Source organism: Zalophus californianus, chromosome 15, assembly GCF_009762305.2.
Source record: "Zalophus californianus isolate mZalCal1 chromosome 15, mZalCal1.pri.v2, whole genome shotgun sequence".
Classification (NCBI taxonomy): domain Eukaryota; kingdom Metazoa; phylum Chordata; class Mammalia; order Carnivora; family Otariidae; genus Zalophus; species Zalophus californianus.
This window is the reverse complement of record NC_045609.1, coordinates 11,998,735-12,015,574: the sequence shown is the minus strand read 5'-3', so window position 1 is coordinate 12,015,574 and position 16,840 is coordinate 11,998,735. Positions and strand designations below refer to the sequence as shown.

The 16,840-nt window shown below is 43.2% G+C and overlaps 1 protein-coding gene across 7 annotated transcripts in view; it reads left to right on the top strand.

The window, feature by feature from the left end:
• The first annotated feature begins 849 nt into the window (after positions 1–849).
• The window catches only part of MTR (5-methyltetrahydrofolate-homocysteine methyltransferase), a 100,617-nt gene continuing 84,626 nt past the window's right edge, over positions 850–16,840 (top strand). For 6 of the 7 annotated variants that reach the window (XR_003520298.1, XR_003520297.2, XR_003520299.2 and 3 more), the window contains exons 1-5: positions 5,268–5,730; positions 10,275–10,364; positions 12,582–12,651; positions 14,430–14,522; positions 15,937–16,043. Coding sequence is in view for 4 of the 7 variants with exons in the window: in XM_027595882.2 (XP_027451683.1) it covers positions 5,392–5,730; positions 10,275–10,364; positions 12,582–12,651; positions 14,430–14,522; positions 15,937–16,043 (699 nt within the window). In the remaining 3 variants the exon portion in view is untranslated. Of the gene's footprint in view, positions 2,104–5,267; positions 5,731–10,274; positions 10,365–12,581; positions 12,652–14,429; positions 14,523–15,936; positions 16,044–16,840 lie in introns of those variants that run through there. The other variant, XM_027595885.2, reaches the window with a different exon arrangement.

Here is a 16,840-nt window from a genome sequence, read left to right as displayed (position 1 = left end):
CCCTGCTCAGCGGGGAGTCTGCTTCTCCCTCTGACCCTTCCCCCTCTCATGTGTTCTCTCTCTCATTCTCACTTTCTCAAATAAATAAAATCTTTAAAAAAAAAAAAAGACTAAGAAAACCCTAGGTCTGGTCAGTTTTAGCTGACAAAGCAAATATCTGATGGCTTGTTAAACAGAGTCTGATCCACAATTCCTGCAATTTCTGCTAAGATAGAGGATACTAAGTAACTAGGTACCCAAAAGATTCCCCCCCCCAAGGGACACCTCAACAAACAGTGAAATAGGTGATAATTTAAAACCTTACAACCTTAACAAGATCCTCAGCTCTTTAGGGCCATCCTATCCCTCCCACACTCTTCTTCTTTGTTCCATTCTCCCCCACTCCGGTTTTTCCATCTCCAAGTATGACCATTTTTGGCAAAGATGCTATACACATTATTATTATACTATTTTAGATATAAAAAAAGTGAGGTATAATTACATACAGTAAAATGAGAATGGCATGCAAATTTGTACTTCAAAATAAAAAGATTAGTAAACTTCGCAATTTGGTCTCAATTTTATTTTTCTAGATTCATTTGCTTTCCTCCCCTCTACCATGCTCATCCTTACGGAGCTGTCCTTTATTTTCAAATTATTTCAAGTGCTGTGTTCTACTCAGGGAGTTTCTTCCCCTTGGAGAGCTCTTACTTCAAATCCCAGTTACTTCCTGAAGCTTTCCCCCCAAACCCTTAGAGTAATGCAGCTCTTTTTTTTTTTTTTTTTAAGATTTTTATTTATTTGACACAGAGGGAGAGACAGCGAGAAAGGGAACACAACCAAGGGGAGTGAGAGAGGGAGAAGCAGGCTCCCCACCCAACAAGGAGCCCATTGCAGGACTCAGTCTCAGGATCCTGGGATCATGACCAGAGCTGAAGGCAGACTCAGCCACCCAGGCGCCCCTAATGCAGCTCTTTTGGCACACTGTATGTGGTTCTCATTTTTTTCCTGTTCAATCGTTAGTTTTAACTAGTTTGTGAGTTCTTTCTCCAAAACAGAGGCCCCCGGGGGTGAGATGTAGCTTGTCTTTCTTTGCATTCCAAGTGCGTAGCCCAATGCATGATACGTAGTTATACTGTCAATAAGTGACAATTAACACGTACATATGTACTTCAAAGTTTTCATAGAGCTTTCGCAGGATCTCATTTTCTCCCTGCTACAATCTTATAAAATAGCAGTTACTGCCACCCTATCATTTCCTGCTTGTAGAGTGGTGAGACTCAGACGTTAATTATCTTGCCCCGCACCAGTCTGTAGCAAAACGTGACCAGAATTGGTCTTGACTCCAAATTCCCCGCTCTGGACACCACAACAGGTTGAAACCAGCGCCCACTTGGCACCACGACTTAAACTGGGAGAGGCCACGCGGGCCGCACTTCCGGAGCTCGGGCTTGGAGATGTGTCCAGCCTCCGCAGGACTTACAGTTTTGGGCTCCCGCAACACTGGCTGCGTGGGACCTTGGACTACATCTCCCAGAGAGCCCTGGGGCAAACCCTCCGGTAATTGGTTAAAATGGGATCCGCCAATGCCCGCGACGTGCTCGTACAGACCAATCATAGGCCGGAAGGGGCAGGACCTCCCACGCAGAGGCTAGATTGAGCGGAGAAACTAACGTTGTAAGGTGTCCCAAAGCACTAGGGGCTGCGATCCTCGGTTCTGCGCCCCGGGCGCCACGTCGTCTTCCTCTTCGGGTCCAGTCTGCGCCTTTCCCGCGACCCGACTTCGGGTCGCGCGTGTGTGGCCGCCAGCCCCGCGCCGAGGACCGGCCGGGTGACCGGGAAGAAAGCACGTGCTCGAGCATTGTAGCGGCCGAGGGCGCGCCTGTCATCCCCACGCCGCGCCCAGGTCCAGCGGGAGGTCCCCCGCGCGGCGTACGGTGTGCGGAAGGCCCCGGGCGCCGCGGGCTCCGGAGCAGCTACCTGGGCCGCGGAGGCCGGGGCTGGCTGGCGTCACTCTTGGCCCTGTCCTCCTGTGCAGAGTGCGACTTCCCGGCTTCGCCCCTGGCCTGCGGAGGAGGAGACTCGGCGGCATGTCACCCGCGCTGCCAGAGCTGACGCCTTCCGGTAACGCTGCCACCCGCTCTCCGCGGCTGGGTTGTTTATTGACTCCTGTTGTGGGCTCCTAATCCCTGGGGTAATTTTCCTCGCCACCTGGAGACGCGCGCCAGGTTTCCCCTTGGGCGGGAGGGCGGCACCTTTGAACTGGCGGAGGAGCCGGGAGGTTCCACGTTGTTCTGCTGGATTCCTTCCCCACCTGCACCCCTTCCTCCCCAGACAGACCATCAGCAGCCACGAGGCACCGGGCTCTCCCCGCGCGCCCGAAACACCTCTTAATGTCAAAGTAACTTCGCAGTTCAGTGCAACGTATTCCGGCGGGGCGCAATGGCAGTTTTCCCCGAGTTAACGGTCTCAGTTCAATACATATTTATTGAGCACCTGCTGTGCTCATACAAAAAAAGTTCACGTGTTGAGGGACAGATAAGGAAACCCAGAGAACTATTTAAAACTTAACAGTAAACGTTTCTTTTCCACATCAGGGTTAGAGCAGTCGTTCTGCAAACTCCAGTGGCATAGAATCACTGTGTAAAATGAGCAGTGAGTTGTGATGCGGAGTAGCAATCTCAAGTGATTCTGATGTGGATGGCTCTGAGACTAATGAGAAAAAAACGAGTTTGGCTCAAGAACGGACAATAATTTCAACTTTTTGATGGGATCTGGGCCTCTAAGGTCATCCCTGGTTAAAAGCTGTGGTCAAACATACCCATAAAAACATGTGAGGTATGAGGTAGGAAATGTAGAAAGAAGAGAACCACTCCTAAGTAGACAGAGCATAGCTGGCTGTGGGGGAATGAGGGTGTTCCGCTTGGCAGGGTGGTGAATATTGAATTCATAACTCAGAAGGAAATTTATCAGAGGTGAGCTAGTGACCCTGTTGATTCTAGGATTCTGATATGGGACTGGTAAAATTGTTCTTGAAACCAGTGGAAAGGTGACTGAAACATTTTATCACTGTTGCTATAAAAGAAGAGGTAGAGAGGCGGATCATATAGTTCTTTGAATAATATCTCTGCCTCATGACTTCTTGCCTTTCCCTTTAATTAAAAAAGGAAATACGTGATTTTCCTCTCATCTAAATTCATCAGCAGCAGAATGCCTTGGCTAAATGGGGGAAATGCAGAGCTGTATATTTTTGTTTTCGCTGTGAGAGATGTTGGGGAGAATCTGCTCTGTTAAGAACCTGATTAGTCAGGAGTAAACTGTACAGAATGTTCGGTATGTAATGAACCGAATATAGATAAATATGAGGGTGTTTAGGTTATCATTGTTCTTCATGGAAGATCTCAGTGACTGCTCACCAAGGGAAAGGAGAATTGCTAAGGTGGCTTACCCTAATGAGAAGGTTCTGGAGGGGCGGCAGTGATTAGAAGCCAGTGAGTGATAACCCCCTACTGGAAAAGCTTGGGGAATACATTAGGATAAGACCAGTGAACACTTAAACCAACAAATCCGGCAGGAAGACCTCTTAGTTTCTCTAGACGGGAAATCTTATCCCCTAAAGATTAAATAAGCATGTGGATGATGTAGAAGCAGGGGATTTTTAAGGGCCTCAGTTGGAGGGGAGTTTTGTATCCAATGCATGCAATTCCCATTTTATTATGTATCCCATTTAATCTCATTTTCTGCTCACAGTTCTCTTGCTCCCACAGGTGGCCTGTTTCCCATATTGCCATGTATTCATATGTTTCCTTGTACTCTATTCTGTGTGTGTATTTTTAATTTATGTTAATAGTACCTTGGTAAGTTGACGATTTCTGACCCTTTCGCTCAGTATTCCATCGTTACCGTATAGCAGTGCAGTGTTCCCCAGGAGTATCCACCACATTTCACTTGGCCATTTCCCAACATTGTCTCCAACGTGCCACTCCTGCAGACATCCTCTTCGGTGTTCCTGACGGATCAACCTGAGATTTTGTTTGGGAAATACACCTGGGATTGAGATTGCTGGGTTTTCCGCGTACTTAATTTTCACCAAGTTCTGCTAGGCTGCTCTCCAGAATGGCTGTCCAGCAAGCATCCTGGAGGGTTCAGATTTTCTTTGGCATTATCCAGTTTTCTAATTATTGTCCAACTACTGGGTACAAATGGGTATCATCTTGTTTTAATTCACATCTTCGCTAATGAGTTTGAGCATCTCTTCATATAGTTGCTGGGTATTATTTTCTTCTTCCTTGACTTGTCTATTCGTATCTTTGTAGGAGTTCCTTGTACATTACAGCTGTTAGTCCCTTGGAGTTTTAGATATTGCAAAATCTTCCCCCAATCCATAATCTATTATTTTTGTTTATGGTAACTTTCATTTCATAGGAATCCTTAGTTTTTATGGAATCAAATTCATCTTTTTTTTTTAATATTATAGGTTGGGCTTTTTGAGACTTGTAATGAAGATATTCTATATTTTACTTTTCCTTTTTCGTGGGAATATAGTTTTATGGTATGTTGTAATATTTAGTGGGTCAAATAACCTCTTTCTACTTTTTCAAAGTTAATTTAGCCTTTTCTGGACTTTTAGTCTTCCACATAAATTATAGAATATGTTTGTCAAATTTCTAATAAAAAATCAGATGTTTTGGGGGCGCCTGGGTGGCTCAGTTGGTTAAGCGTCTGCCTTCGGCTCGGGTCATGGTCCCGGGGTCCTGGGATCAAGCCCCGCATCGGGCTCCCTGCTTCTTCCTCTCCCTCTGCCTGCCTCTCTGCCTGCTTGTTTTCTCTATCTCTCTGCCAAATAAATAAATAAAATCTTTAAAAAAAGTCAGATATTTTGTTTAGAGTTTAAAAAAAAAAAGCTTTGACTTCTTGCATATAACTCCTTTCACAAGATCTCAGAACTTGTATATGTGGGGGTGAGGTTGTTTTATGGTAAATACTAAACTGTCTTAAAGACCGAAAATAGTTTATATTTCTGGATTGAGAAGTGAATACAGTAGGGACCCCATGGGAAAGTGCTTAGATTTTTTATGAAAATGGGAGGAGGAATAGAGGCATGCTTCATCAGACCTGCAGTGGGTACAGACAGACCTGCAGTGGGTACAGATGTGCTCTTCCCTAAGTGCAGAGAGAAGGAAAGTAGCTTAAGCCAAGCTGTAAGAGGATTATGAGGTGGAGGGTGGGGTGAATTTTGGAGCTCCCAATAGAAGACTTCTTTGGATGGGATTAGGTAGAATCTCCTACAGAGGGAGAAGGATTTGGAGCTAAAAGAGTGCAAGGATTTGGAGCTAAAAGAGTGCAGTTTGGGACAGTAGATGTGGGCTGTGTTGAGGGTAGCCAAGAAAAGCTGACCAGGGAGGAGGCTCCATGTTAGGAATTTTCAGGGACTCCAATCAGCATAGTTTCTGTGGCTTTCCAGTATTTCTTAGAAACCTTTCCCACACATCTTTTCCCCCTGGTTTTGAAAGTCAGATTTTCACTTTCTTTGAAGCAGGTGTGAAGAAAAGCCTGCAGGATGAGATTGAAACCATTCTGCGGGAGAGGATCATGGTGCTGGATGGAGGGATGGGGACCATGATCCAGCGGCATAAGCTAAGTGAAGAAGACTTCCGAGGTCACGAATTTCAAGATCACGCCAGGCCGCTGAAAGGCAACAATGACATTTTAAGTATAACTCAACCCAATGTCATTTACCAAATCCATAAGGTATAGTATCCGCTGTGTCTCCTGTTCTCAGTCCATTATTCTATGAGCCGCTCCGCAAATTGAGGGCTCTAGAAGGTACAGAAGAAAGAGGTGATTTGTTCACAAAGAAGGTGTTGGGCACCAAATAAAGGTCTTGCACTGAGACGAGCATTCAGGATAAGGAGATGAGAAAGGTAGTTTTTCTGCCTTCGAGACAGTTAAACTCCAGTGAAAGACCATAAAAATCTTGGGCAAATTGGGCTTTTCACATACACTACTTTACCTAAGTCACCACAATAGCCCCGATAAAGAAAAACCAAAAGATGGTGGTTATTCTCATTTTGAAGATTTGGAAGTTGAGGCTCCCAGAGCCTGATGTTAGGGAGGCTTCCTGACTTGAAATCCTATGTTCTTTCATTCCATTTTTTCTGTCTCCAATAAAAATGGTTAGCCAGCATAAAGAAATGAGGAACTGGGCGCGGTAGATTTTTAAAAATTTAGAAATAAACACAGAACGAAATTGTTTGATAGGTTATCATCAGAATTTCATAGAATTACAACCAGAAGAGGTATTGAGGTGATTGAATCTGTTTTCCTGGTCTGGATTCAGTTAGAAGGACAAAGTGTATTTACCAGTGAAGTGAGAAGGTTTTATTTTCTGGAGAAGGGCATTGCTGTAGGTGTTTTCAGGCTCTTCTTAAGGAAAAAAAAAGTCATTTAAACAAATCACTTTGTGATTAAATGATCCATCGAGAATGGAAGGGATCATTCTCTTGCGTGGTCAAGACTTTGTTCTAGGTTACATGCAGAATGGCGTTCATTTGAAGAAAAGCTGAGAATGCCTTTCCTTTGCTCATAATGGGAATTCTAGGTCCTAGAAGATTGAAAATTGGTCCTTGAAAAGGTGTGGTTCTGCCAGAAGAATGGTAACTAAGTGTTTCTGCTAGGCCTTGAGAATATGTAGTTAAATCCTATTATAAAATCCTAGTCTTTTATAGATTGGGAATGTCATCATGGGTATGAATTGCTTTGTATGGTTACAAATACACTTTTTTTATAAAAAAAATTTATTAGAGAGAGCACAAATGGGGAGTGGCAGGCAGAGGCAGAAGGAGAGGGAGAAGCAGGCTCCCCGCTGAGCAAGGAGCCTGACGCAGGGCTTGATCCAGGGAACCTGGGATCATGGCCTGGGCCAAAGGCAGATGCCTAATGACTGAGCCACCCGGTGCCCCACAAATACACTTCTTACAGTGTAGCTGATGAAATCACATGAACTGTCATGCCCATGGCTTTGTCATTATTGTTCATGTGGATTTTTATCGCTAGATTATAAATTTCTGCGGAGCGAGAATTTATGCCTCTTTTTCACTACCGAATCCCTACTGCCTAGAACATTTCTCCCATATAGGAGGCGCTCAGTAAATACTTGTTAGAGGAAAGAATCCTTGCCCTGTGTATTAGGTAGGCATCTAGATGGAATAATGAGGTTCCCACAATAGGTACATGGAACAAAAATGGCTGTAAATACAACAAAGTATACCTCGGGTGTCCCATTTCTGGGGGCGCATTTACTAGCCGGAGATGTGGAGAGCATGCTGTGTTCATGGATGAAGAAGGAAAACAGACTGTGTTTTTTTCACACGTGGCTATTTCTAGTAGAGCTAGTGACCATAGATCAGATACCTTGGTGTTTAATTTTAATGGAATGTCCAAGTTATATTTGTAATGTAGGTGCCTGACAGTAAGCTGCTTTGGTGGTAATGTAAATGCCTGACATTAGGCTTTTGGTTGCCAAGATATCCATTTCAGAGACATCTCTCTTGTATTAAACATGATGCTGCTACTCGCTGAACAACTAGATACCAGGCTGCTCCCACCCATGAGTTCTGCTCTTGGAGAGCCCTGGATGACCCAGACAACTGACTGTTCTCATTGTTCCCTTTCCACACCCTGATTCCCAAATTCAGCAGTAAAGAGTGAAACTGTGAAACCCTAGGTGCCCCATCTTTGTACCCCCCAAAAAGGCAGAACCCCATGTCTGTGCTTAGGCCCCTGCCGCCCATCTGCCCCTCACCCTTTGAAGCATGGCCCTGGGCATGCCTGAACCCGCCAGGACTTGTGAGTAATACACCTTTTTCTCCCAAAAGTTCCCACGGTTGTTGCTGAGATACCACAAGGGCTGGTGTCGCCACACCTTGGGCTCTGCCCAGGGAAATGTGTGTGGGAGCTGTCCGCGAGGAGTGCGGGTGAGCACCTCAGGCATTCCTAGCCTATAGCATCTCTCTCATGAAACAGAAGTCAAAACCTCTGCTAGCCTCTACAAATGCTGTCCTTCATGACCTCCTCTACTCCTGAGAGCTTTCTCCATGAGAAACGTGAGGAGTAGAGAAATTGAGTAGCTTGCCTCAGATCACACGTTTTTTAAACTGGCAAGAATAGGTTTGGAAATCGACAAGAATAGGTTTGGAATAGGTTTGGAATAGAGGGACGTCCTGCCTGAGTCCACGAGTGGGATATTGAGCCAGGAGAAAAGACAGAGAGGATGAAGAGCTAGAAGAAATCCCTTCTAAACTGTATAGTATGAAAAAAAAAATAAACTGTATAGTATGGAAATTTTCAAATCTACACAAAATTGGAGAAAACTGTGAACTTAGAAATTTTTTTCCCTAATTGTAAAGACAATACATGTTTATTGCCTTAAAAAAAAAGTAGATAATAGAGAAAACCATAAAAGAGGGATGCCTGGGTGGCCCAGATGGTTAAGCATCTGCCTTTGGCTCAGGTCATGATCTCAGGGTCCTGGGATCGAGTCCCACCACATCGGGCTCCCTGCTGAGCGGGGAGCCTGCTTCTCCCTCTGCCCTGCTGCTCCCCCCGCTTGTGCTCTCTCTCTCTCTCTCTCTCTGACAAATAAATAAATAAAATCTTAAAAAAAAAAAAAGAAAACCATAAAAGAGAAAATCAAAACCAGGACATATCAATACCAAGACGTAACTACTATTCATTCACATATTTTAACTTACATTTTAATCTAGTGTTTATACTGGGATTTTAAAAATTAAATTTTAATTATATTCGTTGATACTGTTTTATAATTTGCATTTTATCTGTATGTATGAGCATTAAATATTCTGAAACATGGTTTAATAACTTCATAATATATTCTGTGTATATATTATTGATAAGTAATTCAGTTATTCCTAGGCATTAATGTTGTTTCCAATTTTTCTTGTTCTTTTTTAAAAAATTCAATTTGCTCTCATAAAACAAAACCCATAGATGAGAATAAATTCACTTATTTATTTTTTTTTTAAAGATTTTATTTATTTATTTGACAGAGAGAGACACAGCGAGAGAGGGAACACAAGTAGGGGGAGTGGGAGAGGGAGAAACAGGCTTCCCCGCGGAGCAGGGAGCCCGATGTGGGGCTCCGTCCCAGGACCCTGGGATCACGACCCGAGCCGAAGGCAGATGCTTAACGACTAAGCCACCCAGGCGCCCCAGAGAATAAATTCACTTTTGACCACTACTCCAAATTTCTATTTTTTCTCCTGAGATAACCACTTACATTAGTTGCTGTATGTCTTTCCAGATTTCTTTGTTAAGCATTTACATATACATGTACATATGTATATGTGTATACATACTTACCTGTAGAAAACTCATGCTGTTGTGTACATGTATGCTTTACACTTAATGGTGTCCTGTTTTACATATCAGTCAATTTTGGTTTCTCCTCAATATTTTTGGAGATCTTTGCATGTCAGTATATGTAACTATACACAATGTTTTTAGCTGCCATAAAGCATGTTATAAAATGGATACATTCTAGCTTAGTTTTTTCCAGTTGGTGGATATTTAGGATGTTTGTGACTTCCTATAGATATGTGTAAATCTTGGTTTTCATTTCCCAGCTATTCTGTAAGCAATGTTCATCAGTTTGGGAGGGGTTGGGTTTAGTCACTATTGGAAAATCAAGGGAGTCGAGAGATTCCAGAGTGTTCATCACATCGAGGTTGAGGAGATATCGTCCAAAGAGTGAAATGAGGAAGATGGTTTCGAACAGGGAGGAGAGGAAGTCACCAAGATCCTCAGGTTCTAGAAGGAGTGCAGATCTGGCTCAGAGGGACTCGCAGAGAGAGACTGAAACAATTACGGGCAAAACTGGGCTCTCAGAGATAGAGCCGTCGCCAGTGGGGATCAAATTGTGCTGAGGCTGGAGAGCGTCATCCTGGGTCAGAACTTGTGTCATCTCACGCAGCCACGCCATGGAGCTGGGTTCTAGTACTTTCCATGAGGAAACTGAAACTCAGGGTTTAAGGAACTTGATTCCATTCACCCAGCTTAGCATGTGGACTGTGTCCGAATTCAAGCTCTGCGTTTGTTTATTTATACCACATTCCTCTCTGTGAAATCCTCGGATCTTTTTGCATCTCTGGCCTCTAGTGCAGTGCCTTTGCTTAGTGAGCAGTCACAGGGTGTTTGGTGGGGATGTACAGATGTGTTTATTGCCGGGGTACGGGGGCTCTGAAACTGCAAGCACTGACACTGCTATCTCGTTGCAGGATTACTTGCTGGCTGGGGCAGATATCATCGAAACAAATACTTTCAGCAGCACTCACATTGCCCAAGCCGACTATGGCCTTGAACACTTGGTAAGAATGCCATTGTTCCTCAAACTAAGATATTTCTGGGCATTTACTTCCTTGATAGTTGCTAGTGAGAAAACCATCAGATGCTGCAGCGTCAAGCCGATGCCTAGCTGTCTGCTGCTTGTGGTCAGACTGGGAAAACGCTTTGAATCTCTCTGCTTATGAACATAGCAGACCATTCATTTCTAACTGGTTTCTTTTATGGGCAAGTGATCAGGTAAAAAATGATACTTATTAAGCAGTGTGGTTGCTGATAAAAACACAATGATCAGCTGTGTGTGCACCTTTTTTATGCCCTGGGTGGCAGTTTTTTTTTTTTTTTTAATTGTGACAAAACACGTGTAACATAAAATGGACCGTCTTAGCCATTTTTAAGTGTACGGTTCAGTGGGATTAAATATATTCATGTTGCTTGCTGTGCAACCAGCACCACCATCCATCTCCAGAACTCTTGTTATCTTATAAAACTGAAGCTCTGTACCCATTACATTCAGTAACTCCCCATCCTCCCCTCACCCCCCGGGCCCCAGAAACCACCTCGTACTGTCTTTCTCTATGAATTTGACTCCTCTAGGAGACCCCATGTAAATGGACTCGTACAGTTTTTGTCCTTTTATGACTCTTAGCTTAACGTTTTCAAAGTTCACTTGTGTCGTAGCAAATGTCAGAATTTCCTTTTTAAGGCTGCGTAATGCTCCCCTGTATGTATGTATGTATATATATGTAGGCCTGTGTGTGTGTGTGTGTGTGTGTGTGTGTATTACATTTTGTTTGTCCATTCATTTGTTAGGGACACTCGGGTTGATTCCACCTTTTGGTGATTGTGAACAGTGCTGCTGTGAACATGGGTGTACAGAAAATCTGTTTGCATCCCTGCTTTCATTTCCTTTGATTATATACTCAGAAGTGGTAATTCTGTTGCCTTTTTTGAGAAACCACCATACTGTTTTCCACATTGGCTGCACCATTTTATATTCCCACCAGCAGTATGCAAGGATTCCAAATTTTGTACGGCTTTATTGACACTTGTTATCTTCTTTTTTTTTTTTTTTTTTTTGATAGTAGCCATCCTAGTGGGTGTGGGGTGAAGGATCTGGTTTCTTTTGAATCAATATGATGCTTCTTTTTCAAATTTTGTAAAATGTGGATGATGGGAGTACATAGTAGATGCTGCCGTACCCATGTCTGTGTGGGATTTTTCCAGACGCATGCCTCTGTTTTCGTGCAACACTGATTTCTCTCATGATGGTGGCACTTTGTGAGATCTCGCGTCCTTTGGGTTATCAAGGGAAAATGATTAGTTTTGTGTGATTTATTTAGGGCAGGAGTTGGCAAACTTTTTCTGTAAAGGGCCAGATAAGTGAATATTTTAGGCTTTGTGGACCATATATAGCAACCACTCAACTCTGTTATTATAGTGCAAGAACAACAGGAAACAATATGCAAATGAATGAGCTTGATTGTATCCCAATAAAACTTTATTTATAAAACTGGCCTAGGCTAGATTTGCCCTGGGACCTATTGAATTTGCCAACCCCTATTTTAGGATATTCTGTCTGGTTTCTTAATTACCATGGCGCATAGGATCTGAGAAGGGCTCATGAAGACCACAAGTCTAGCACCTTCTAACCTGTTCTGGGAAAGGGTTTCAGGAGGCCTGTGAACCTCTTTAAATTGTAGGCATTATTTTGTGTGTATATGCATACTTTTTATTTCCTAGTGAGGGGGTTCATGGCCCTTTACCAAATTTTAAAGAGGTTAATAATCTGCAAAAAGTTGAGAACCCCTGAGTACAACCACTGTACAGAGAAGGAAGTCAGGGCCCGGAGAAGTTGCTAAGGGAACTGCCCAGGCAGGCACTGAGAGAGCTGGTCCTCAACCCCCCGTCTCCTGTCTCTGAAGCCTGTGCTTTTTCCATTCCTGTGCTTTCTCTGATTCGCAGAGGATTTAACTGCATCAGCTTACTCTTTGACATACCAGATGTCCAAGAGATTGCCCTTTTTCTATCAGTTAGCTCATGGCTAAGGGGAAGAAGCTCAGAGCGGTTCTCAAGGACTCTTGGCTCACCTGCTTCCTTCTCGGCTAAGATTTCGCTCAGACCTCCTATTAATTCACTCGACATTTCCTTACTGAATAAAACTGGGTTTTATAAGGTCACGAATCCCTGATTTATTGGGTGGAGGGAGCGAAGTGCTAGCTAATGTTTGCGTTGATGTGTAGGCCTACCAGATGAACAAGTGCTCTGCGGGGGTGGCCAGAAAGGCAGCCGAGGATGTGTCTCTCCAGACAGGTAAGGGACGCCTGCGAGGGTGGCTCCTTTGAGAGTCGCAGCTATCATATGCTGTCTTTGTTGCACTTTGCCCTTCCGTGACAAGTGGCCCACCAGCAACACTGCAGGTACTGTTTTGTACCTGTGGGTAGGTGACTTCTTTGCAGTTTCATAATCAAGCCCTCCTGGGTCTCTCTGAATTGATTCTGTCCCCCTGGGTTTTGGGCTGGGGGTTTCCTCTACTGCGGGTTCCAGCTTCACTTTGTAGCCATAGCTACTTTTTCGTTTCATAGTTACAGCTTCTTCGCATGTTTACAGCTAAGGTGATTTTTCTCCTTTTGGAAGCACATTAATAGCTAATGCAGGTGGCAGTTGCCTGCTCTGGTTATTTCGATTAACATGAAGATATTTGATCTTCTCAAATATCTTTGAAGCAACCATCATCCTTGTGATTGGCTTCTGTAGGTGAGGAGCCATTGCCTTTTGAGCATATTCCGCATCCTATCCCTAATGTCTTTGAAGGCTCTGTGCAGCACACACAGGAGTGTGGCATGAGACTCAGCCTTGCTGGAACATGAAAAGCGGCCTCTTGAAATAACTACCCTCCTGGCTGGCTGCCATAGCATGACTTGGGCGCCAGCTGGTGGGGAGGCTCTGAGGGAGGGAAAGGAATAGAAGAAATATATGGAGCCCCTTAAGATTTGGAAATGTAGAATTATTGCCAACGGGGGAGAATATAAAGCAAAATTGCTAGGAAGTGAGACACAGCATACTAATGAAGAAAGACCGAAGCAATTTATGGGAACTCCGCTTCCGGGAGATAGTGTTTAAAATCCACGGATGTGCATAGACTGTTTACCCCAACAGAGTCGCGGGTCAGAGAATATGAAACCAGCGAAAGCAGGGAAAGATAAGGACATTTTTCTTATACGCACATTATTGTTCAGCTTTGGGCAAGGTAACCTGTTCAAAGGCTGGGTTATCAACTCGTCGGTAGTCTTCACCACTTAAATTGTGAAGTGTAACCCAGGTTACTGAGTGGTTACCATCACCAAAGGTGATGAGCCGTGTACCCCCGGCTTCAGTTATGACATGTAGATGAACCTAACTTTTGAGGCTCTTGTAGAAGCACCTGGACTCTAGCCTGGAGGAAAGGTTATTAAAGAATTATTAAAAGAGTGCTTACAGTAAGATTTGCTCTGTTTCATATTTTAATTTTGGGCTTTATAATTGTTAATCCCGATCTAATAGTCTCCCCCCAGTGAAGGGCCTGCAGCACGATACTGGAAAGCATTTCAAGTTGAACACTTCTGTGAGGAGCTTTTGTAGAATCTGTGTTAGGTTCAGGACCTTCCAGATTCCTTAAGAGTAAGGGGAGGTAATTTATCTAAACATGGCTGTGGAGATAAACAAGAGTTAGTTACTGACACACTTTGAAGCCCGATAGGCAAGAATTCGGAGTCTTTTGGATTGGCTTGGCAATCAGCTGTACACATCCCTGTATTTCATAATTTTCCCAGTGGGGTCGGGATAGCTCCCATCCTCAGATACACATTTGCAGTCAAATCTGTGCATTGTCTCACTGAGTGTGATAAAGACTATAAAGAGCCTCTTGTTGGTCCAGAAGTCAAGTTTTCCTGTCAAATGAATTAAGAAAATAATCTGTGCTTTTGTATTTCCGAGTTGTGGATAAAGGATTATAGACCTATGTTCTAGGGGAAAATCTTATAGCCTATTGAGTCACAACAAAAAGGTCAAGCTCTTTAGAGATTTTTACATTTGTTTTTCTTTTCCCAAAGGAATTAAGAGGTTTGTGGCAGGAGCTCTGGGTCCAACTAATAAGACACTATCTGTGTCCCCGTCTGTGGAGAGACCAGATTACAGGAACATTAGTGAGTATTGTAAATAATCTTTGACCTCCTGCAAGTACATCTGTGTTTCAGTGATCTTAAAATCTGTAAAATGGGATCAATAACAGGCTCTTCCTCAGGGTTATTGTGACTTAATGGACATAAAGGGCTTATAATGGTCCCTGGAATGTAGTAAATATCTAAATAAAAAGATCTTGTTATTATTACTACTATTATTATTTCAAATGTACATGGTATTGTGATCATGCTTCTTTATCAGCTGAGGAAAGAAAACTAATCAAGAGAAAGCTTTAAACTGAGAAGTTGAGCAAATATGGACACTAGGCCTTGGTCTATTATGGAATAACCCACTGGGCCCCCATTTTATGTCAGAAAGCACTCCAGACTATATAAACATACTAGCATTTTTGACATTATAAATTAACATATATAAACATACTTACATTGAGATTTTATGAAAAAAATCTAGCTATCTAGGTCAATTTCTTAAGCATCAAGACAATGAAATACAAAAAGAATTAAACTTAGCTGAATAGTACTGATACTTTGTATGGTGAAGAATTTTGTGTAGATGACAAGTTCAGGCAAGTATGGTTTGTAGGTTTTTGGTTATAGAACTTTCCATGTGGTGATATCATAGTTCTTCACCAGGGGTTGCTCATGCTGGACTTATGCGTGGTCGATGCCCTCTTTGATCTAGGCATGACCACGAGGGGCTAAGTTTTCCTTTTTCTTGTGCTGTATACAGCAAGCATAAAGGTACTACTTGGGTTTTCCTGTTGAATATCCAAGCCTTTGTCTTTTTCTCATTGGGAGGTAAATGGGGAGGGGGATGACCTCTCAAATGGAAATGGACAACTCAAGATGTTTCTAACAAAAATTGTACCCAGGAATTACTGAACACTTTGGTTTCAGACCGAAATTGCCCTTCAAGACAGGTTTTCTCTCAGGCAGGAGTGAAGTCCATAGGACTGAAGCCTTTTACCACAGCGAGTATGAGAGAATGTGACTAGACCTGCCATCTTTCCAAGGCAGGGTGATAGGTTTCTCTACTTGTTCCTCACACTCATCCCTTAGCTGGACTGATTAAAACCATTCCTGGGAAGAATGATGTACCTTAAAGGTGTTGAAAATAAGGTACAGGGCTCATGAAACCATGTACCTTCCTGCTCACTCAGTCATTCTTGGCTCATAAGTGGGACGAGGAGGTTGTGTGGTAAGTGTTTAGGAGTGACTGTGTTCAGTCTACAGCTTTCAGCAACATCACTGCTCCATTTCTTTATTTGGTTTCTCACAAAAGGTGATGTTGTCCTTAAATTGAGCATTAGAAACCAGCAATAGTTAGCTGACAGGTGCCAGGCCTGAACATAGCTTGTCCTGGTCATTGAGAGGATTTTGATGACTGACGTCCTGGATGCGATTTATTTTTTTGCAGCATTTGATGAGCTCGTTGAAGCATACAAAGAGCAGGCCAAAGGGCTTCTGGATGGTGGGGTTGATATCTTACTCATTGAAACTATTTTTGATACTGCTAATGCCAAGGTGAGTTAAGGGAGATGAAAGGGACAGCCGGGGTGGGGGCTGTGATGAGTCCCCCAGTGGGGCGAGAAGACCATCACAGCCATTGTCAAAGTTAAATAAAAATCTTCTGTTCCATTCTATTTTTGAGCATTTCTAGTTGAGGCCAGTGGGATGAGGAAAACCTCAAAAGATTATCTTTTTAACTTTCAAAAGCATTTTTTTTAAATTATGAAAGTAAATACACATATAGCTATTAATTAGGTGCACATATGCAGATGTAGTAAATATATACACGTGGTTCTAAATTTAAAGTGAACATAAATGTGTGGAGTGAAAAGTAAATACCCTTCCTTCTGCTATTCCCTGGGCATCAAGGTCTTTCCTGGGACAGCTGTTACCGGTGTGGGGGTCCTGATAGAGATGCTACGCAGGTAGAGGAAAGTGTGACGTAACATTCTTTTGATTATTATTATTATTTTTAAGTATTTTATTTATTTATTTGACAGAGAGACACAGCGAGAGAGGGAACACAAGCAGGGGGAGTGGGAGAGGGAGAAGCAGGCTCTCTGCTGAGCAGAGCACCTGACGCGGGGCTTGATCCCAGGACCCTGGGATCATGACCCGAGCCGAAGGCAGTCGCTTGACGACTGAGCCACCCGGGCGCCCCAACATTCTTTTGATTATTGAGGGACAGGTTGTCCCCATGACGCATCAAATTTATTTTGGAGTGAGGAATGTGGTAGAGATCTAACTAGGTACTCTTTTTCTCTAAGGTTTACCTAGTTTTCTTAACACCATCTATTAAATATCCTACCATT